Source organism: Triturus cristatus, chromosome 6, assembly GCF_964204655.1.
Source record: "Triturus cristatus chromosome 6, aTriCri1.1, whole genome shotgun sequence".
NCBI lineage: Eukaryota > Metazoa > Chordata > Amphibia > Caudata > Salamandridae > Triturus > Triturus cristatus.
The window spans coordinates 1,004,216,066-1,004,239,321 of record NC_140589.1 but is presented as its reverse complement, the minus strand read 5'-3'; the positions used below and the strand labels follow the sequence as shown (position 1 = coordinate 1,004,239,321).

At 45.2% G+C, this 23,256-nt stretch overlaps 1 protein-coding gene across 1 annotated transcript in view; it reads right to left on the bottom strand.

Annotated features, from left to right (window-relative positions):
• SYNE1 (spectrin repeat containing nuclear envelope protein 1) overlaps nt 1-23,256 on the bottom strand; it is a 1,959,630-nt gene that overhangs the window by 1,111,126 nt on the left and 825,248 nt on the right. Inside the window, exon 47 of the mRNA XM_085611789.1 lies at nt 8,073-8,185. Coding sequence (XP_085467915.1) covers nt 8,073-8,185 — 113 coding nt within the window. The remainder of the gene's footprint in view (nt 1-8,072; nt 8,186-23,256) is intronic.

Sequence of the window (23,256 nt, the reverse complement as noted above, 5' to 3'; positions counted from 1 at the left end):
TACTAAAGTGCTCCAGATCATTGAACCACTGAACCAGTGGACGAGGATGCCAAATGCCTTATTCACAAAACGTTTCAAATATGAAAGCATGCAAAAATTTGTAAAGTACACCTGGGTAAATAAAGTGATGTGAGAAGTTAATGCTGACTCTTTAATCTACTTCACTTCAATTGCGCAGTTTCTCTGTAACACTGTCTCATCAAGATTCTGGACCTGCTTGTGTTCAGAAGATTCTCCCTTTAGAATGTGTGAGTGAACTGTCACCGGTGGGCCTTGTACTCAATAATCAGGTTAGGCGGTGTAAATTAGGGTTACAAAACGTAGCCATATCAAGAGGCCTGGAATGTCAAAAAATATGCCCCAAACCAGTGTTACTTTCAAGTACATCCACTAGCTCTGGCACACACTGTCAGGAACACAATTGCTTGCATACTAAATTACTCACCCAAAAGGAAATAGATCCATTTTGCCCTTTACCCTCGCTGGTGCAAGCAGCGCAGTCATTCCAAGCAGTTTCTGCTGAAAGAATTGTCAAGACTCGCCAGCACAGGGATTCCGAACTTCCATGATGGCAGCCGCCACAACTGCCACCTTTAACATTCTAGTTTTCCAATGTCCTCCTGCTTTAGCGTTACTTCCCTCGCACGTGCCCTTGAAGCCATGCACCTCAACTGTGAAAAATGACTGAAGAGCAGCGTCTGGACTCCACACCTGCCCTACGGAGAATCCCCGCATTGTAGTGCTTTGAGTTTTCAACAACTCTGCCCATTGCGGAGCGGTGTGCACACCAGGGGCCTTTTTTCCCTTACTTGAAGACTAGAGTCTCATTTGCAGTTCTATTTCAGAGGCGACTCTGAGAGATAAATCTCTGTCAGAACAAGGACTTCAGGTAGAGAGTGCCTCTACTGGACAGTAAGAATACTTATTCTTCATCATGCTCACACCAAAGCTCCGTGTTTATTGAGACTTTAGAACCGAACTAAGAGTTCATTATCTTCCTGTATTCTGATGTTAACTTGGCGTTATCATTGAATGTATTGTGTCTCTTCCTCTCAAGGTCTCTCTCTCATTTCTTAGGTTCAAGCTATTGAGAGTGAGCTTTTGGGAGGTTGACTTTGATTTTCAGAGAGGGGCAAGCCTCTACGTAATCCAGGTGTGTGAAGAGAGTATTAATCTTTACATGTATAAGAATGTCTAGGAATTAGTGAAGTATTAAGTGATTAGAATAACCTTTTATACATTAATGTTTGTGCAGGTTCTGCCTTTTCTTTTCCTGATAAGAGTAACAATCCAAACGCAAGTCAAAGAGAGGTAGCAGAAGATTTCTGGATCTGGAGGCAGTCTCTCCTGTCTTCCCATTCCCCTTTCCCCCTTGTGGTTGAGCGGTGCAGACTGTCTCTAAGGTCTGCACACTCACTCACAAGAGGGAGTTGGGATTCAGAATCTGCTTCTGTGGAAATTTGATCTTAGTTGGTGTGTTCTGACACACATGTTTCCCATATAGGGGTCTAAATGATATTGTGCTGGGCACCAGTCTATGCCTGCGTCTCAAACTAAACATGCAACTCCTCTATCAATCCTGGATCCCGTGTGTGGGTTGAGAAATCCGAAATAAAATTGTTTATATTACTACAGCTATTGCAGATAGGAATTTAACAGATTTTATCACCTAAAAATGACCCAAGACAATACAATTTGGAAGTATCCTCTACTTGAACGGGTGTAATGGAAGACTGCTACTCCATCCAAAATATAGCAGCAGGTCTCTGTGTGCTGGGAATTGATTATTACAGTTAGAAGATGCTGCAGTGATATTTCCGCCAGTATCCTACTTAAAGTGGAAATAAGGTTTAGTTTACGGTCTCTGCGTTTTTTATTTTAGCATTTAGTGGTTCTGGTCATTATCGCACAAAAATAGTGGATGAAAAAGGAAATGAAACAGAAAGAGAAAACAGAAAAAGTAAAGGATGGGAGGAGCCGAATAATTAATAGGGATGAAGAGTCAAGTGTGGGGTACTTGGAGGTGTGTACACGGTTACACCTAATTAAAAGCATAGCAAAAACATCTACTTGTAAAACAATATATAATATTTTGACTAACTTTCTATTACAAATCAGCCAGACATAACCCTACACTCTAAATTCAACTCTAATCTTAGACCCAGACTTTCCCCCCTGACCCTCAACCTAACCTTAACCCAACAGGCTTTACGTAAACGTAATACTAATGCTGAAAGTAACCTAATTCTAGCCCTATACCCTAATCCTAAACCTAAGTCTAGGTCTAACCTTGGAACATCTTGTAATCCCATATTCCTGATGCCAACATCTCTCTGGGAGAAAGGCTTTTCTTCGATATTGTTACATTATGCTTAAGGTTAGCGACCTTCTAAGGAGTCTCAGTCTTTGTTGCCGTAAGGGCATTTTGAATCTCCTCCCAATTTTTCAGTTTTAGACTAGGTGTAGGAAGCTTTCTCTTTATCTGATATATCAAAATGAGATGTATCGTGTAAAGAGTCCAGAGGGTTCTCTTTTGAGTGGACATGGGGCTTGCTAAGGCAATCCCAATGTGCTCTGCTAGGGGGAAGTGTGGTCGAGAAGCCTTAGGCTTAACACAGTGGAGTGCAAGGCATCTCAAAATTTACACAATGGTCAATAAATGGGACACACCACTCAAGGAGGAGAGCCACACCAATTTATAAAAATAGCAAGTATCTTTGGTACCTTGAGGGCTAGGGGACCACGCTGACACCATTGGCCCACTTCTTGGCGACAAGGGTTGGCAGGGCTTGAGTCATTTTGGTCTTTCTTCTGTTGTCTGCAGGATGCAGGGAACAGTTCAGCTGCCCCTCGGGAGGTCTTGGTTCCCGGGCAAAGGCTGGCAGGTCTCCTGGATTTTGGGGACTCAGCAGCTGCACGACAAGTAGACTATTGATGCAATAGATGAAGTCAGCAGGCAAGCAAGCAGGGTTGGTGCCAAGTCAGATGCTGGGTCTTCTGTTCTTGATGTGCGACTCTTCTTGTCCATCTTCTTTCTTCAGGTCATCAAGATCTGCTCTTAAATATTCAATTTAGGGATGTTAGGCGAGTGAAGGGTAGTAGCCAATAGGCTTTTTTTCCTTGGATTCACTACACCCCCTATATGATCACTTCCTGTTGGAAGTAGGCATAACCCTGTCCCAGATTTCCTCAGTATGCCATCACAAAGATGGCTGCTTCCGATAAAATCGTGTCCGCTACAGTTTAGCCCTCCTTAGGGGTGGTACAAGCCTGGGGGTGGCACGAATGCCGGACTTGCTAATTTCCCCACCTATCCAGGTGCCAAAGGAGCTCTGGACAGGTGGCCAGCTTCCTCTCCTGAGAGGGGGAGCCAGATTTGCATTTCAAAGGTGGTAGTCCTAATCAGCAGGTCATCCTGTAGGAGGGGGTATGACACCCTCTTCCCAGACAGGCTTTTATTCTGGGTCTCCTGAGGGCAAGTGCCCTCATCCTAGACAGTCAGAATAGTGTCTCTGGTGGTATACCGGCAGAAACCAGTCAGGGAGCACACCTGAGATTGGTAGGTCTTCAGGGGGCACATCTAAGGTTCCTTCTGGGTGCATGTATTGGTAAATCCATCACTGGAATCAGTGTGGGTTTATCAATATGAGAAGTTTGATACCAAACATCCCTATCTTCAGTGAAGCCGTCATGTAGCTGGGGAACTCTTTTCCACCTGTGTCCAGCACATATTTTAAAATCGCTTCCCTGGTCTCTTGTATTGGCAGGAATAGGACTGACCATCACAGGGGCATATCTGCTCATGCAGGTATATCCTCTCATTTAATATTCAGCATCATACCTTAGGGCGGTCAGGTCTGCTATAGGGGTAACTTACAAATATTCCATGCAGTTTTAGGGGGTAAGGAACACAGGAATGTGTGACATGGCATGGTTTCACTTTCATCTGCAGCAAGACACCCAGCCTGCAATAGCAAACTCTGCATGTGTTTGGTGGGGGGTCCCTTAAAGTTTCACAATTTGTCTTGCTGCCCTTAGGGACCTTCGATAGTACCTCAGGCCCTAGGTTAAAAGTTTCTATGATTAGAATCTTTCCAAATTTAACAGGTGATCTTAAGCCCATATTTCCATAAGATTGGCAGGCATGCCAAACCAAAGATCTCCTTCTTGAGGTACACTTTACAGTGTTTGCACGTTCACCTCACAGAATTCTCCCTGTACCCTATTATATGTTTTTTTCGAATTGTTTCCTTAAAGAATGCACAAAATAAATACATATCCTCCGACAGCTTCATTCAGGTCACTTCTTCATCAGTATTTGTTTTTTAGGGCTGTTTACTGGCTGTTCTTCCACACAATGATGTCTTTCAAGTTACACTCAAAGAAAACAACAGTGGCTTTCAGAAGGGGGCATGGCCTTGCCTGACCAATGAGCAGTAGTTATCTACAGTTTCTTTTGAGTAACATTACTATAATTCAATTTTCCAGGAGGCCACACTCATTGTTTCCATGTCGAGAAATGCTATTCACTCTGGCTCTCAGAATTCTGGGAATGTCTTCCATCATCTGGGTCCATACTCGTTTTTAACCTTGCCATGTTACCTACTGCATTTTCTTCTGTGCTCCCCACATTTTTCATGGGTAGTCCAGATTAAGCATTGGACCAACTTTGTTAGGCAAATATGTCACTTTTTAGTTGTCCAGTTAGGCACATATGTCACTTTTTCAATTGGGGCTTTATTGCTGTATTTGTAAGGCCCCCCAAAAATGCTTCTTGGTTATGGTAAACACGCTTTGTAGCCCTTCTGCTGATGTGGAAAACAGTAGAGCGTCATTTGTAGACAGTAACACTGGAATGTCCTATGCAAAGTCCTATCTTTGACCCGTTTGCATGGCTTTAACAGCTATTTAAATAGATCATTGACAAAAATGTTGAAAAGCAAGGATGCAAACAAGCTTAGCAGTCTGCTCTCATTTGACACAGAAAATATCATGAGGAATTGCCTTCCCAAACTGTATTGAAGATGTGCAGAGAATATGATACACATTCCTCACATTGGAAGGCGGGGTTTAGCAGGACATCGAGTTTTTCTAGATTTCACCATACTTTTTCCATTCTACAGGTACATCATGTAGTAAATCTTGTTGCAGGAAATTATTGATTGAAAATGTAGCCCAATATGGTCAGGCCTGATCTTAAACCACTTTGTTAGGGGTCAAGAACTTTTCCTCCTTGATCCAATCATTCATATTATGCATGAATGCATGCAATTTAGATTTTTGCATATGATTTGGTCAAACTGAAAGTCCAATATGACATAGGGCTCCTATAGTTCTCCTTCATAAACAAAGGCACAATGATGGTGTTTCCTATTGATTTGTGAGGGAAAGGTTTGGCTGCAGAGTACTGAGCATGATGGTGTGACGACTTATTTTTCTAGCTCCATACATTTTTTCTGCTTTCTGTATTTTTAGATAGGTGAAACATGAGAGAATATGGCCATGGGCCTATCTGCTCTAGAGTGGTTTGGAGTTGGGAGCCTTCTCCTTGGGAACTACCACAGGCAGTGCAACAGCAGTGTGGAGAAATGACCCCCCCCCCCCCCAAGTCAGTGGATCTTTTCCCCTCATGTCTTCATTTGTTTTACCATCTACACTACAATATTCACTTAGATATGTACTACATATGCAGGGCTGTCTTTAACAATAAAGCATCTCAATTTCACTTTTGCAACTACAGTGGTATAAAAAATAACAGGGACTTAAATGATTTGCTCATTTTTGAACTATCAATGTCGAGTGCTTACTTAAACCAAGTATACATCTAGAAGCATTAAAACCCAATACAATTTTAAAGATTCTGGGCTGGAGCACAAAACACTATTGGGTGGTGCTATTACATGTCCTAGTTGGTAGGATAAGGCAGCGCTTAGTGCAAACACCTTTTACCACCGTATTATGAAAGCAGGTTTCTGGAAGTGTTAATATAAGACAAGACGTTTTGTGCATATTTGTTGCAATTGTACTGTGAAGGTGATGTGCTCTGCTGTTTTTTTTGCTGCTGTGTCTTTGTGCTGCAATACTGCAAGATGGCGTTATCATGTTGCACTGTGGTTGCTGTACTGTGTTTTATTTTGTTTTGTTGTGTCGTGTCCTTTTATGTTTTAAATATTTTGTTATCCTGCTTTGTGCATGCTGTATTATGTTCTGATGTTTAATTCAGATGTGTGTAAAAATATTGTTACTGTCCTGCCAAAAATAGCACGTCTTTGAAGTTCCAGAGAGAAGCAACCATTTATCATTGGGAAGGGTGGTAAAATGGTGCTCCTCCAGCTCCTCAACTATTTAAGGCACAAGTCAGCCCAAATGTGTGGCAGAAGGCTGTCACATTTAGCACTTTCTGTGCTCACTTTATGTGATATGGTCCCCTTATTTTGTTCTTCCGGTAACAGGAAGAAAGAAAGAGATATGGATTATACTTTCTAAGGCCTAAGGTCATGTTTTGTAATCCCTTGAGGGTCTTAGGGTCATATGATATGCCCTGGAATAAAGGGCCAGATGTATGAAGCATTTTTCCGGTACCAACTGCTTTGATTAAGGGTTTATAACTGCAAAAAGTATCTGTCCAATGCATAAATTCAATTTTAGGAGTCAGTAACCTTTTAATGACTCCTAGAACAGGATTGCAGCTCCTTGCCGAATTGCTATTTGAAAGGGCGTATTGTAGTCGTAACCTTATTAGGAGAGAACAAATTCCCTTGTGACTCCTTCCCTCTTGTGAGGCTTTTTAAAAACAGTTAACTCTCAAACAAACTTTTACTAAAAGTATATTTTCCTTTAAGGAAAAGGGGCTGCTTTTAAAAAAAAGTTGAATTCTTTATTGAAAAGCGATCAATGACATGGAGGCCTACTGACCATGGCAGATCATCTCTTCGTGGTGATGACCACAAATCCCAATGTGTCGTAATTTATGACCTACCACTTCAGTAATCAAGAGATAGGTTAGAAGCTGACCCACTGCGGTTCAGAATTTTACAAGCTAATGAGTTGATTAGTGAACATTTTTACTGGTCGCAAAAATGTTGGTCACAAATTGTGACCGGATTTTTGCATGTCGAATCTTCATACATCTGGTCTAAATTTCCCTAATAATACTAAATGATCTCAGATAGCTACTAACAAATGAAAAGAAGTTGGGCCAGAATTCACAAAGGTAAACTTGGACGTTTGGTCTAAACTTAGACCAAATGTCTAAGTTTACGACTTTGGGAATTCACAAAGGACATTTACGAGAATTATCTTTATGTCAGCACTCAGGACGGAGATGCCATTATTTGTAAGAATGTTGTGAGAGCAAACCACATCTTAGCATTTAATAAGGAGTTCTATCCACATGAAAATCTATAACTTAATTAAGCTTATTTTACCATTGATGCTGTATTGTAGAACTACTAATGAGCACACTTTTCATATTTTTAGGAAAACATATTTTGCAATTGTTAATTATGCTGGCCTGAAAATGTAGGCTACTAACAGACAATAGTCAGTTTGCAATAAATTACATTATGTTAATATGCATTTTTGAAGCTTGCTTTCTTAAAATGATTAAGCCTGTAATTTAGAATTTAGATTCTAACCATCTTTAAATAAAATGGAACTGATGAATCTACATAGTGAGGTGGAAAGATACCAAAGTTAATAGTTCAATAAACAATATGTACACTGCTCAGTCATTTTTCATCAATCCGAAAATGAAGTTTCATGCCTACCTAAATCTGTAAAAAGCAATATAACCCATTCTTCCCCTCAGATATTTTGGGCAATCTACCCTGTCTACTTTATATAAACCAATCCTTTCATTTACCACTCTTTCACTTGTATTAAGCTCTTGATGAATTTTAAAGTATTGTTAATTGTTAGGTAACATTATGCTCTACTCTTTTATAACTTATAGCTGTTGAAGTTTCAAATTGTATGGCAAGTTTGCCATATTTATCCAAAATATAACTAAACATGAAGAAACATAAAAGATGAGAAATTAATGTAACGTTTGAGACAACAGATGCTTTTACCTTCAAAACTTGCAGCTTCGCTTCTAACATTTTACTGTCCCCAGATCGGTCACTGGATTCTCCCACTTCAGTGTTTGCTCTAGAAATCCAGTTTTGGAATTCGTCCAAAGTTTCTTTTAAAAAAACAAACAAATAAATGAAACATAAAGGTAATTTCAAATAGTTGATTGCCTTTGAAATAAGATAGTTAAACAACACCTTGTAATTTTACTCTGAATTGGTTTTTTTGCATAAAAGGAGCTCTTTTATACTTAATTGTACACATGTAAAACACATATTTGGTTAAACACACATATTTTAACTGTATGCAGCTGAACACAAAGAAAACAGAGATGCAACACATCTATCAGAATGGCCACTACAAATATTCGGAAGTAGCATATGATGTATAATATCACTGCAGCACATTATGGCACAGATGCACAAAACGATTTTGCATTTCTTAACAGACCGAATCCCTAATTTGGGCTGTTAAGAAATGCAAAATTGGCAATCGGTACGTACGAATGCCTGAAATGCAGTCGCAAATTGCGATTCCCTACCTGTAGAAATCAGAATTTGGGAATTGGTAAAATAGGGAATCACAAATTGCAAATTTCTATTAGCAAATGGGGAAAAAGGGCCTGTTAAAAAATGCAGTTACCACTGATCCTGGCCAGGAGGTAACCATGTGCAAACTATAAAATTGCATCGGACTCTCTCACAATGGCAGCATTATACATCTTGGCAGGGAGGATGAGGATTCTGGCAGTGAGGGGTCAGGAGGTGGCAGAGACATGACAGGATATTCAGGGTGAGGGTCACCCTATTGAACATGACAGAAGAGGAGATCATGGTCAGATATAGCCTGAGTAGTCAGTTCATACTTGACCTGATTGCTGATTTACATCCCCAGCTACAGGCACCAGCCCTGTGGAGCAATGCCAAACCTTCCCATGTGCAGGGTTGGTGTTGATTGCACCTCCTAGAATCAGGGAGCTACCAGTCAGTGGTAGCAGTGGCCGGGGGGATGGGAGGGGATGTTACAGAGCACACTTTTTAGGTTACTCCACAATTTTCTTGGCATAAAGCTAGAAACGTAAGACCAGCATATATATTTTCCTGGAACAACCCAATCATTGCAGCAGACAAAACTCCAATTCTACCGGGTAGCACAGTTACCCAATTTAATTGTACGCATTCCCGGAAAGTGCAGATGGTGTATGACGCCCCCTGTGTCATCACTGACCTTGTGGCAAGATATTCAGCAGCTACAACTCCTTCATCATCCACCACAGGGCATTAACACCTGGCTGGCACAGGGTGAGTTGGCTTCCTGCTAGGTAAGGTGTCTACAGAAGCAACAAGTGCACTGGCCATGAGTGTCTGTGTGATGTGAGCTAATGGTTTTGCCCTCTTTCCCTCAGGTGACAGTGACTATGCATTGATACCCTGGATCCTCACACCTTACCTGATCCCAAAAACACCAAGTGAGAGACGTTACAACAGGGCACCCAGGGCAAAACACTCACTCCTTGAGTGCATATTCGGCATCCTGAAGTACTGGTTCTGCATAATACATAAGACTCCTCTACAAGCCATACACATGCTGCAAGATCAAAGTGACCTGTGCCATCCTGCACAACATTGCCATGAGCCACACTTTGACAATGACTCTGATGATGATCAACAACCACCACAAGGGCAGCAAGGTGGAACACATGTGGCTAATGATTTGCATTACGCGCTGAGATTACACAATACCACTTCTGGGGTGAGTGGAAGACATGACACAGTAGAAAAGATGCGACACAAAGGGGAACTGCCTGTTGCACAACTCAGTGGCCAACTTGTATTCAGATGGCGAACACAACCAGGATAAACTTAAATCCACATAGCGCAAAAAAGTGTGAAAATAGGAAAAAGAGCACACAACAGTAACTCTGCATTGAGTTATTTTTTGCGACCTCTTGTTTTGGTTGCAGATGCAGTGTAAGGCACCGATGCATAGTGGCCTGTTTGCCTCGGTGGTTGAGGTCTCTGTGCAGAGACACCACTAATACTTGATCCCTTCTCGCACGCACACATGGTGGGAGTATGTGGGGCAGACACAGGTTGTGAATATTTATACTTTCCAGGGCCATTGTGACTTGCACCAGGCTACTAGCAACATCCTGGCAGTAGTTTGGATGCTGATGGTAGACCTGGCAAGGCTTGAAGTGACATTTGCAAAGCGGTTGATTGACCAAGTGAATGCACCCTATGAATTGTCTGTGGCATATACGGTGTGCCCTGTGCTCATGCTCCATTGACGTCTGCCATCCCTCCAGTCCCTTCTCAATTGCCTTGGTCAGGCACTGCAGCTCTCTGATGACGCCATTATTTTCATATTCCTGTAGGTGCTGTGTATGCACGATGGATTGCTCCAGGCCACCATAGAAGGAAGGAGTTCCTGTGGATCCAGCCATGGTATCCATTTGGCTGCTCAGAGGCCTGGCCTCTGTTGTGCCGGGGTCTAACACTGTAGATTTTTCACCCTCACTATCTGTAAAGTGGGGCAGTGGTGGCTCTCCTGCAGGTTGGTTTTGAAGTGCAGGGTGCGGGTGATGTTGGTGTGTTCATGTCTGGATGGACGGCAGTCTCTGCATCCCCATCAGTTGTCCCAGGTGCAGTCACATCCAGGCTGTGAACTGTGGGAGATATTTGTACATACTTTTTGTAAATAAGTGGGATACACTGTTGTAGGAAGGTGGATATCTGACTATGGTTACCCCCAAATTTTTGCCTAGTGTCTAGCTGGTTTTTCGACTTAGTTGGCCTGAGATCCTGCCATTCAGGACCTCAGCCCATCTGCTCTCTCTTTAAAATGGACTCCATGTACCCTAGGTACATACCCAATTGGTTGGATCACCCTGTCAGCCCCTGTACCAGTGTACACTAGGTACCCAGGGCATTGGTGTACCCAAGGCCTGCCAAGGGCTGAAGCATGTATTATGCCACCCCAGGCTTGGCCTAACAATTTGACACAACTGGCTGATCACTCAGCTGGGGTAAGTTGGTGTAATCACCTCTTACTTAGGTGTAGTATACCTATACCTAACCTTAAATGGGACACCTGGTAACCTATAAGTCACTCCTATGGCAGGCCTTAACAATCCTGAAGGCAGAGTGCTTGGTTCCATGTGAGATGGTGCTCTGGCATGAGCTGAGCCTGTCTGCAGTGGTCGGAACAACTTCCTTCTACTGTTTCCAGATATCGTCATACCATATACTCTTAAGTGCATTATGAACCTCGCGGTTAAATGCTATCTTTGGTTTGGCTTTATCAAAACATGTCGAGTAAGGTGTCATACGAATTGGAATACTAACCCCTCGCCAATTCTGGCGACGGGGTTAGCATTCCACCCTTCTAGAGGGACACGACATGTACAGTACCTGAAACCCGGGTAAAATCAGACATAGCCTCAGCTCCACAAAATGGATGCTGCCACCACAGACACAAGTCTGCCCTCCTGCTGCTGGGAGTCCTTCCAGCTTGGGAGGTGTGGACAAAGGGTTTCCTGCCAGGGGAGGTGCATGCACCACCCCAGACAGGATTTTGTGTATTGGTCAGGTAGGGCTTGAAAGAAACCAGACATGCCTGTGGCTCACAAGGAGCCTCGGTGCATATGCCAGTTCAAACCGGTCCTGGGGCACACCAGTCCCGGGCCTGGGGCGAGCTGGACAAAGGATTGGGGGTGTAACCACCCCCCTTCCTGGTCCCACCCATAGGGAGGGACCTAGCAGGTAGTCCGGCCCCTAGAATCCGAATAAAGGTAGGAGCTGTGTCCTAAGACTTCAGACATCCTGGAATCAACTTGAAACTAAGAAGAAGACGGGAACTTCGACATTCTGCTGCACAGAAGACTGAAGAAAATCTCCCCTGTGGTCAGGGAGTGACCACCTTGCTAACGCAAGCACCATCCAGCGAATCAACGTCTGCTTTGCCGCCGCCTCCCGCCGGAGCCCGAGCCCAGAGACTGACAAGACCTGGACCTCCAGACCTCTCACCGCCCGATCCACAGTCCCTGCAAAGAGGAGACCCGTGGAGGCACCGAGACACGTGGAGCCAGCCATCTTGGAACGACTATGACAAGCTGACAAGTGCAACAACCGAGGCTCCCTCCAAGTTGTGCTTTGGGTCCTGAGAAGCCCAACCCTCGAGCAGCATCTGCACCAAAGGTGAGCCCTCCAGCATCTCCACGATCTGCGTGGGGCCCTTCTGCATTTTGCCACTCGACGCGCCTAACCGGTTGCTGGCCCGCTGGCTAGTGGCCATCTTGGCGACGAAATCTACGACAAACACCGCTGGTCTGGTTGCTCCAGACTGGCCCTTGCTCCCCTCCAAAGGAGCAATCCCTCTGACCTTGCTGGTCAGAACCAACAGCTGATTTCCGATTCCTCCTACAATTGCTTTTGCCAAGGCTTGTTTGCTTCGATCAAGTCGCCGACACCGCCGACAGCGAGAGCCTGCGTGGGACAGCTCGTGAGCCGACTCCTGGACGTCGTCGACCTTCAGGGACCACGTGGCTGCGGAGACAAGCTACCCCTCATCACCTGTTTGCACCCGACATCGCCTGGTACCCACCTGGTGCCACGCTGGTCACTGGCTAGTGACTGTGAACACTGTCCCCTCTGCTTACAGGTCTTCAACATCTCCGATCCACTCTTGGATCCACTGCATCTCTTCCCGACCGACCGCCTGCAGCATCTTTGTCCCAGGCTCAACGGAACAGATAGAAGAAACCCGACGCACTTTGAGGCCTATGCACCCGCTTCCTGTGGGTGAGGTAAAGCTGGTACTCCGGTGCCCATGTGTAGTAATACATCTCTAGTGCCTGTGTTCCAAATCTTAAGTTCCTAGGTCATCCGGAAGATTCCTTTTGCAGTAACTTTGTACTTTTTACGCACCCATTGAAACCTATGGGAGCACGCGTGTGACTATTTGCTCTGCACACGCCACCCGTGGACCTCCTGGTCACTAACTGACGTTAGCTCCTTGTAGGCCCAGCGATTCTAGAGGCCCTAGGCCTTTTCCCTTTTCTGTTCGTGGTACTTATACCACTATTTTAGTATATGGTTCGAGTGGCCACCAGGGCCTATCCATATAAAGTGCAACTTCTGTGTATTCTGTGATAATCTTGTTTGACGATTTGTGCTCCTGTGCTCATAAAGAGACTAGGGGTTACTTTGAGAAATAAATACATATATATTTTGAATATATATCTGTGTGGTGTCCTTTCATTGGTATAAAAGGGGGTTACTATTGGTAAAACAGCTTGCTTAACACGCTTCACGAGTTTAGCCTCAAAGACTGCTTAGCCTACGCTACCACTAGGGCAGCTAGTCCAAAAAGGTTGACTTACAACCACACCATAAGGGTTGCTTGGCATGGTACAAGGTGGTCACTAGAACTAGTGAACAGCATATACCAGGCCAACTTCTCACATTGGTGAGCAGCGGTTGGATTTGAGCTTGCTGTGTTTTACCATTGTAATCTCTTGGTTACCAATTGAAAGATCACATAGGTACCTGTAGGTACATATAAAACAAGATTAGATATACATAAGTTCTACTGAACTTAGTTGTTGTAGAGCAAAGGGAGTAGCACACCCTGACTACAACTACTAGATAGGTTTAGTAGGTAAACCCAAGTGTAGGTAGATTGCAACACATCCACCCACACTTAAGAGCAATGGCCGGGGCAGAGGGGTCCACTGTACCCATCTCTGTTGAGAGTGACCCCCAGAGGGCACCATCCAGCTTTGCTACCCTTAATCAGAATGAGCTCAGGCATTTGGCAACTCTTAGAGGCCTTAAACAGCCCAAGAACCCAAACTCTGCTGAGCTCAGAGAGCTCTTACAGAATGATGAGAATCAGAGAGCACTCAAGAAAGCTTCCCAGTTAGCCCCCTTAGGGACAGGAACAGGAGGCCCCCCTTCTAAAGATGCCACTGAAGTACCCCTTCCCAATAGTCACCCCTTAGATGGGATGCCTACCACAGAGGATGAGAGTGAAAAGGATACTGACAGTAGTGAGGATGAAGGGAGAACTAGCCCAGTGCCAAGTATTATACTTGGCCCAGCTAAACCAAGGCTATTGGGGACTGACAGTGGGTTCAACCCACTGGATCTCCCCAGTGGACTTAACACAGGGCTTGGAAGGCAAAGGAATCGCTCAGGTGACTCCAATGCTTCCCATGGCTCTAGAGGCTCTCAAGGTCACTCCAGGAAAAGGATGACCACCCCTCAGAGGAGGGAACATGAGGCCAGAATGCAGGAAGCCCAGCTGAGGATCAGGAAGCAGGAGCTAGAAGTAGCCCTGATGGAAGAAAAACTGAGCAAGGCTAGGCAGCATAGAGAGAGTGGGTCTATACCCACTGGTGGCAGCAATGTCCCTAGGGACAAAGATAGGGTCTTTGACAATAGGAACCTGTCCAAGATTGTGCCCCCCTACAAAAGTGGGGATGACATCCACAAATGGATGACTGCTCTTGAGAGAGCCTGCAAAGTGCAGCAGGTTCCTGAAGACCAGTGGGCAGCAATCTTATGGCTCTCCTTTGAGGGGAGAGGCAGAGATAGACTCCTCACTCTTAGAGAAGAGGATGTCAGAAATTACAGAGTCCTGAAGAGTGTCCTAGTTGATGGGTTAGGCTTAACCACTGAACAGTACAGGTTAATGTTCAGAGACACCCAGAAGACACAGACTCAGGACTGGTCTGAATATGTGGAATGTGCCACTAAGGCTTTGGAGGGTTGGTTGCTGGGAAGTAAGGTGTCTGATTATACAGGATTGTACAATTTGATGATGAGAGAGCAGATTTTAAGTAATTGTCAAAACCAGCTTCTCCATCAACACCTGGTAGACTCAGATTTGACCTCTCCCCAAGAATTGGGAAAGAGGGCAGATAAATGGGTCAGGACCAGGATCAGGCCTAAAAACCAGGGTGGTGACCAAAAGAAAGATACCACCAAGCCTCAAGAGAAGGGTGGGGATAAAGAAAAAGAGAAACCGTCCTCAGGGCCCCAAAACTCCACACAGGGTGGTGGGTCCCAAGCTCCCTCCTCTACCACAGCTAAAAAGCCCTACTGCCATGAGTGTAAAACTCCTGGGCATTGGAAAACTGACAGCGGTTGCCCAAGGGCTAAAAACAAAACTGTTCCTCCAATTACTCCTGTCACACCACCTATTACTGTCAGCAGTAATCCCCCAGGTGGTGGGAGTGCCCCCAGAAATCTGGGTGGGTTTACTTGGGGAACACAGGGGGACCCTGGCTTAGCCAATTCCCCTACAGCAACCACTCTTGTCTGTGATGGTGGCATGGGGTTTGCCAACTTCACTGCCTGTCCCAACACTTTGGGTAGGTACAGACAGGAGCCCTACATCAATGGTACAAAAGCTGAGGCCTACAGAGACACTGGGGCTAGCATCACAATGGTGGCCCATTGGCTAGTTCCCTCTGAGCAGCTTTTGCCCGGTTTCTCCTACCAGGTGACTAACATTGATGGCAAACAGAACAGTCATCCCATGGCAGAGGTATGTCTCAGCTGGGGAGGGGTCACTGGCCCTAAAAGGGTAGCAGTGTCCCCAACCTTGCCTGTAGACTGCTTACTGGGGAATGACTTAGAACTCTCAGCTTGGGCTGGAGTTGAACAAGACACCCATTCTAAAATGGTAGGCCTTTCACAAAAGGGTAGGGGGGTTGTGCCATTCACAACCCCTGTCCAAATAGATTTCCTCCCTGAAAAGGTTGGAAGGGCAGTGGTAGCCACAGCCCAGGCACAGACAGACTTCCCTGTAGGGACTGGCAGAGCTGTGACAGTCACAGCTCAAACACAAACTGAGTGCCCCCCTGAAAAGGTTGGCAAGGCTGTAATGGTCTCAGCCTATACTCAGACTGACATAGGTGTAGTGAAGCCTGAAACAATGGATCACTCCACACAAACTGAGAGTAGTGGGGAGGAAGAAAAGTCTCCCTCTCCCCAGACATTAGGAAAAGGTCAGCCTCCTCAGGGATCTGACCTCACCCCTTGTGAAGGAACTGCCCCAGAGGTAGCCAGGCCTGGCCTGGCAGAGCCTCTGATGTCAGTGGCCCCTTCCAAGGTGGGATCCAGTCTGGTGCAGGTAGCCTGCCTCTCTCTACCCTGCCTCAGTCAGCCCAGGGCTGCAGAGGTCAGGGAGGCCAGTGGACCCCCAGAGGGCCCCTGTCCACAAGAACCCCCCCATCAAAAGAATGAGGATTGCCTGGCTAGTAGCCCTAGTCAGGTGATGGGTAAAAACATTCCTGAGGGATCTCCTTTACAGGTAGTTAGGGACCTCCCCCAGAGGGATTCTGTTGGGCACAGGCAAACCTGGGACCTTAGGGCCCCAAACCTGACCTGTCCCTCCAGTAAGCCCACAAAAGGGACCCAGCCTCCAGCTTTAGGTAGCCAGAGGCTGACCCTGAGAGCACAGTGCAACTCAGTTAAGGAAAGAAAGGCATCCATGGTGAAGGATGATTGGAGGAAGCTGAGGTCTCACTTTGAGGACACTCACTTCAGTACTCCATCTCGACACCAGCCTTTTACTTTGCCAAGACACACCAAAGGTAGAGATTCCCTATGGTGGAGACCCTCTGATACCCTTAGGGTGAGGGATCGCTTAGTGGACCATGAGACAGGGGGTAACCATGCCAGTGCTGGTTCCTCCTTATATGGCCACTTGGGCAATATAGGCTTACCTGGTCAAGGTCAGCCTTATCTCCCTTCGTTTGGGGGGGGGTTGTGTAGGAAGGTGGATATCTGACTATGGTTACCCCCAAATTTTTGCCTAGTGTCTAGCTGGTTTTTCGACTTAGTTGGCCTGAGATCCTGCCATTCAGGACCTCAGCCCATCTGCTCTCTCTTTAAAATGGACTCCATGTACCCTAGGTACATACCCAATTGGTTGGATCACCCTGTCAGCCCCTGTACCAGTGTACACTAGGTACCCAGGGCATTGGTGTACCCAAGGCCTGCCAAGGGCTGAAGCATGTATTATGCCACCCCAGGCTTGGCCTAACAATTTGACACAACTGGCTGATCACTCAGCTGGGGTAAGTTGGTGTAATCACCTCTTACTTAGGTGTAGTATACCTATACCTAACCTTAAATGGGACACCTGGTAACCTATAAGTCACTCCTATGGCAGGCCTTAACAATCCTGAAGGCAGAGTGCTTGGTTCCATGTGAGATGGTGCTCTGGCATGAGCTGAGCCTGTCTGCAGTGGTCGGAACAACTTCCTTCTACTGTTTCCAGATATCGTCATACCATATACTCTTAAGTGCATTATGAACCTCGCGGTTAAATGCTATCTTTGGTTTGGCTTTATCAAAACATGTCGAGTAAGGTGTCATACGAATTGGAATACTAACCCCTCGCCAATTCTGGCGACGGGGTTAGCATTCCACCCTTCTAGAGGGACACGACATGTACAGTACCTGAAACCCGGGTAAAATCAGACATAGCCTCAGCTCCACAAAATGGATGCTGCCACCACAGACACAAGTCTGCCCTCCTGCTGCTGGGAGTCCTTCCAGCTTGGGAGGTGTGGACAAAGGGTTTCCTGCCAGGGGAGGTGCATGCACCACCCCAGACAGGATTTTGTGTATTGGTCAGGTAGGGCTTGAAAGAAACCAGACATGCCTGTGGCTCACAAGGAGCCTCGGTGCATATGCCAGTTCAAACCGGTCCTGGGGCACACCAGTCCCGGGCCTGGGGCGAGCTGGACAAAGGATTGGGGGTGTAACCACCCCCCTTCCTGGTCCCACCCATAGGGAGGGACCTAGCAGGTAGTCCGGCCCCTAGAATCCGAATAAAGGTAGGAGCTGTGTCCTAAGACTTCAGACATCCTGGAATCAACTTGAAACTAAGAAGAAGACGGGAACTTCGACATTCTGCTGCACAGAAGACTGAAGAAAATCTCCCCTGTGGTCAGGGAGTGACCACCTTGCTAACGCAAGCACCATCCAGCGAATCAACGTCTGCTTTGCCGCCGCCTCCCGCCGGAGCCCGAGCCCAGAGACTGACAAGACCTGGACCTCCAGACCTCTCACCGCCCGATCCACAGTCCCTGCAAAGAGGAGACCCGTGGAGGCACCGAGACACGTGGAGCCAGCCATCTTGGAACGACTACGACAAGCTGACAAGTGCAACAACCGAGGCTCCCTCCAAGTTGTGCTTTGGGTCCTGAGAAGCCCAACCCTCGAGCAGCATCTGCACCAAAGGTGAGCCCTCCAGCATCTCCACGATCTGCGTGGGGCCCTTCTGCATTTTGCCACTCGACGCGCCTAACCGGTTGCTGGCCCGCTGGCTAGTGGCCATCTTGGCGACGAAATCTACGACAAACACCGCTGGTCTGGTTGCTCCAGACTGGCCCTTGCTCCCCTCCAAAGGAGCAATCCCTCTGACCTTGCTGGTCAGAACCAACAGCTGATTTCCGATTCCTCCTACAATTGCTTTTGCCAAGGCTTGTTTGCTTCGATCAAGTCGCCGACACCGCCGACAGCGAGAGCCTGCGTGGGACAGCTCGTGAGCCGACTCCTGGACGTCGTCGACCTTCAGGGACCACGTGGCTGCGGAGACAAGCTACCCCTCATCACCTGTTTGCACCCGACATCGCCTGGTACCCACCTGGTGCCACGCTGGTCACTGGCTAGTGACTGTGAACACTGTCCCCTCTGCTTACAGGTCTTCAACATCTCCGATCCACTCTTGGATCCACTGCATCTCTTCCCGACCGACCGCCTGCAGCATCTTTGTCCCAGGCTCAACGGAACAGATAGAAGAAACCCGACGCACTTTGAGGCCTATGCACCCGCTTCCTGTGGGTGAGGTAAAGCTGGTACTCCGGTGCCCATGTGTAGTAATACATCTCTAGTGCCTGTGTTCCAAATCTTAAGTTCCTAGGTCATCCGGAAGATTCCTTTTGCAGTAACTTTGTACTTTTTACGCACCCATTGAAACCTATGGGAGCACGCGTGTGACTATTTGCTCTGCACACGCCACCCGTGGACCTCCTGGTCACTAACTGACGTTAGCTCCTTGTAGGCCCAGCGATTCTAGAGGCCCTAGGCCTTTTCCCTTTTCTGTTCGTGGTACTTATACCACTATTTTAGTATATGGTTCGAGTGGCCACCAGGGCCTATCCATATAAAGTGCAACTTCTGTGTATTCTGTGATAATCTTGTTTGACGATTTGTGCTCCTGTGCTCATAAAGAGACTAGGGGTTACTTTGAGAAATAAATACATATATATTTTGAATATATATCTGTGTGGTGTCCTTTCATTGGTATAAAAGGGGGTTACTATTGGTAAAACAGCTTGCTTAACACGCTTCACGAGTTTAGCCTCAAAGACTGCTTAGCCTACGCTACCACTAGGGCAGCTAGTCCAAAAAGGTTGACTTACAACCACACCATAAGGGTTGCTTGGCATGGTACAAGGTGGTCACTAGAACTAGTGAACAGCATATACCAGGCCAACTTCTCACAACTGTTGACACATTGATGTTGTGAATCTGCTGCATGTGTGCATGGCATGTAGGTGATGTGAACATGATTTTGGTCTGGTCTTCAGCAATCAGTAGTATACACTGATGCAGTGCACTACAACTCCCATGATGCATCGCCTGGGTGGGCCTAGTACCTCAATGGAGTTTTGCTGGCTGTGCTGCATATGTTGTGGTTTGTATTGGTTTGTGGGCTAGATGTGACAAGAAAATAAATGACTTACCTGGGCTGGTGCCTGCTGCAATGGAGGTGTCGAAGTTCCCAAGCCCACTGACACTCTCTTGCTTAAGGGTCCCCTCAATCAGAATCTCCATGGCAGTTGGGGGGGATGTGCGGATGGTCCGTCTCCGGTCTTCTGCCCATCTGCCTTCCTCGTGGCCAGCTTGTCCTTTGTTCAGGAGCAAAGATAATACCATCTCTTCCTGATTTCAAGGATGGTATGCTGCGTTACCCCCAGGGAATTTATCTTCTCCAAGATACCCATCCAAATCTGTTTTCTCTGTGCATCTGGGACATAAAAGTACGATGTCCCAGAAAGCATGTCTATTTTGTCAACTCACTCCACTGTGAGCACCTCCAGCTCCTTCTCAGAAAATGTGATCTTGCGTTTTCTGGGGTTCTCACCTTCCTTTCCATCCACTGCAGCCATGTTATGGGTAAGCTGAGCTTTCCATGTGCTGCCAAATGTTTTTCGGAGCTACTCCCTGCTTTCTGACGGTGTGTGGAGCCTCTGATTCTAAGTCACACCCTGTAATCAGCTTCCACCTGGCCTCTGAGATTATCCACTTGCTCTCAGCTTCAATTTGGGCCCGATTTCTTTATTAGTGATCTCTTATTTAAGAAATCACAATTTAGTGATTTCTTAAATACGATTTCTTAATAGCGATTGTGACACCATAGGAATCACTATTAAGGGATTGGTTCTTTCGTACATACCTATTCGCAACTTGTTAATAGCGATTCCTACAAAATCACTATTTGTGAGTTGCTATTTTAGTTTTTCATACATCTGGGCCTTAGATGCAAGAGTGATAGTAATTCCTGTTATGGAATTTCTGCAAAATGAAATGAAACCTGAAAGCATTAATCTCAAGGAACCTTAAACTAGGAGTTACTGGATAGACAAGTTGTTGTACAATTGAAAATATAACAGTTCGGTGGAGATAAACAGCTTTACTGATAGGTTAAAATAAGAAGGAAGACATCACATGGGATTGAAACTATTACTGGTTACCTCAAAAGAGTTGATTGACACAATAAGAACCAAGGAAAGTCACAGAATTGCATAATAAGAGACTAGCCATACGGATCTAGGTGAAAGGGCAGACATATTTTTTTATAAAAACAAATTTGATAGAAAGTGTACTCTTGACATCATCGGCCTTAGTTATGCTGGACTTACCTGCAGCACTCAGTACAGTCAGCCATGACCATCTCTTGGCCCGCCTATATAAGGCTTGGGTCTCGTTCTTGACCCTATCCTGGATTAAGTCTTATTTGATGTACAGGGTCCAAACTGTCCTATTGGGCTATTTTCAATCCAATAAGTTGTCCTCTATTCGCTTCTTATTGATGCAGACTTAACAACAATGTTTATGTCTTTTACCTGACCACACCAGGAAACTGATGGTCCAGGCCACTATCTTAATTGAACATAATTATTATAACTCTTTATTTCTTGGCACTGCCAGTTTTGTTGTGGGTTGCCTTCAGCCTATTCAGACCCAGCCATGTGCCTAGCCTATCGGGTTGGTCTTCTAATAAAATATTTTGGCTGGTGGATGCAAAGAGAGCTAAGTGCACTATGTTTAGAGATTTCCGTCACTATAGCCCCACCTATCAAGAAAAAACATTTCACCATTATCTTCCCTCCAGGAAGCTTAGGGCTGCAGAAGCATGTCCATTGGTTATCCATCGGTTGTAGTTGCAAGATCCTGGAACTCTCTGCCCTTGCATCTTCATCTTATAAAGACTATGGGGCATATTATCAAGAAACAGCGTTAAACTTATCGCCGGTTTAGCGGCAGAAAACTGCCGCTAAAGCGGCGATAATGGGCTTAATAATATGCCCTTGAGAATTCCCATAGAAGCCCATGTTCTGGTGTCAACATGGGCTTCTATTGGAATTCTCTGCGTCATATTATCAAGCCCATTATCGCCGCTTTAGCGGCAGTTTTCTGCTGCTAAAGCGGCTTGATAATATGCCCCTATGTTGCCTTTTCATAAAGCTAAAAAACATGGTTTTTCTGCAACTTATCAATCAAACCACTCTAGTGGCTCTTACTAGCTAGAACCCAGACATCATTTCCTTCAACAATGGTTTCTGTAAGGTAATTTTACATTACATTATATCACCAATTACAAAAGCAACTAAAGGAGCTACAACTGCACAAGAACAATAACTTTTCTAGTATACTTCAAAGGTTCAGGAACACCAGTCTGGCTTTTGGAAAACTGTGTGTACATTCCACACATTTCTAATAAACAATTGATATTTAAAAAGTAAAATTACAATTTGCTTTGATGTTGGTAAATGCATTACAGGGCATAAAAAAATATGCTGTCAGTTATCTAGCACTATTCTCTCTTTTTATAGACAAATTACAGCCAGTCCTCTGTTTATTCTGGATCCAAGAGACATCATTCTATTTAAATGTGAGTTCTACTTTCTGAGAATAGGTATAATATTTGCTTGCAACACATATTTCTCAACCAGCATGCCCCTATCACTTTCTCCATAAATGTAATCCCTGATTCAGTTAAAACTATAAAGGGACAAGGATAGAAAAAGCACAAGCTTTTAAAATCATGGGCTGTGAAAATATATTATGCAAAAAGCAGACTGCATAATCTCAAATAAATCTTGACCTTGCATAAATAACTTTCAACAAAACCTTTGTACCTCACCAAATATTCAGTTATTAAGTACTTGTCCCCAAATATGCTAGGACTGGAGTTTAAACTAGAGCAATATATGGGAAGTAAGTTTGGCTGTATTTAGACATTAACACCAGAAACAGTGGGTAGGTAAAAATGAATATGGGTGGACAAGAATTTAGAGCTTACATACTTGCCTTTCTGTTATTTCAAATCCATCTGATGGTGCCTGAACCAGTAATAGTTATGACCAACTCAGGCTTGTATGCATATAAAGTAATCTTCCTAAAGGCACAATGCTTGCCTACCCTATAGACCTAGCTACATGTTCATTTACGTGTATTGGTCGAAGGCAAACTCTGAAGGTCTGGGTAAAGGTCCTCCTATCACTAGACAAGCAGGCAACCAAATTTTCTAGGTATATTTATATGAACTTTTTCTTACGAGATTATTTACCTTGTTTTCCTTGTTTTTTAACTTTCGCAAAGTAGAAACCTAAGTACAAATTGAATGTAGCTTCATTAAATAGAGGCACTTCAGGGCTTACAGAATACTGTTTAATTTGTAGTTTGTTGTTTTGTATCTTTTTAACTCTTCACTCCTTACTATAAAAAACCTCTCTCCTTAACATAATTCATTAAGAATAATTAACACTGAGTTAAAGAACTTAGGGGCATATTATCAAGGACGGCGTTAAAAATCATCGCCGGATTAGCGGCAGAAAACTGCAGCTAAAGCGGCGATAATGGGTTTGATAAT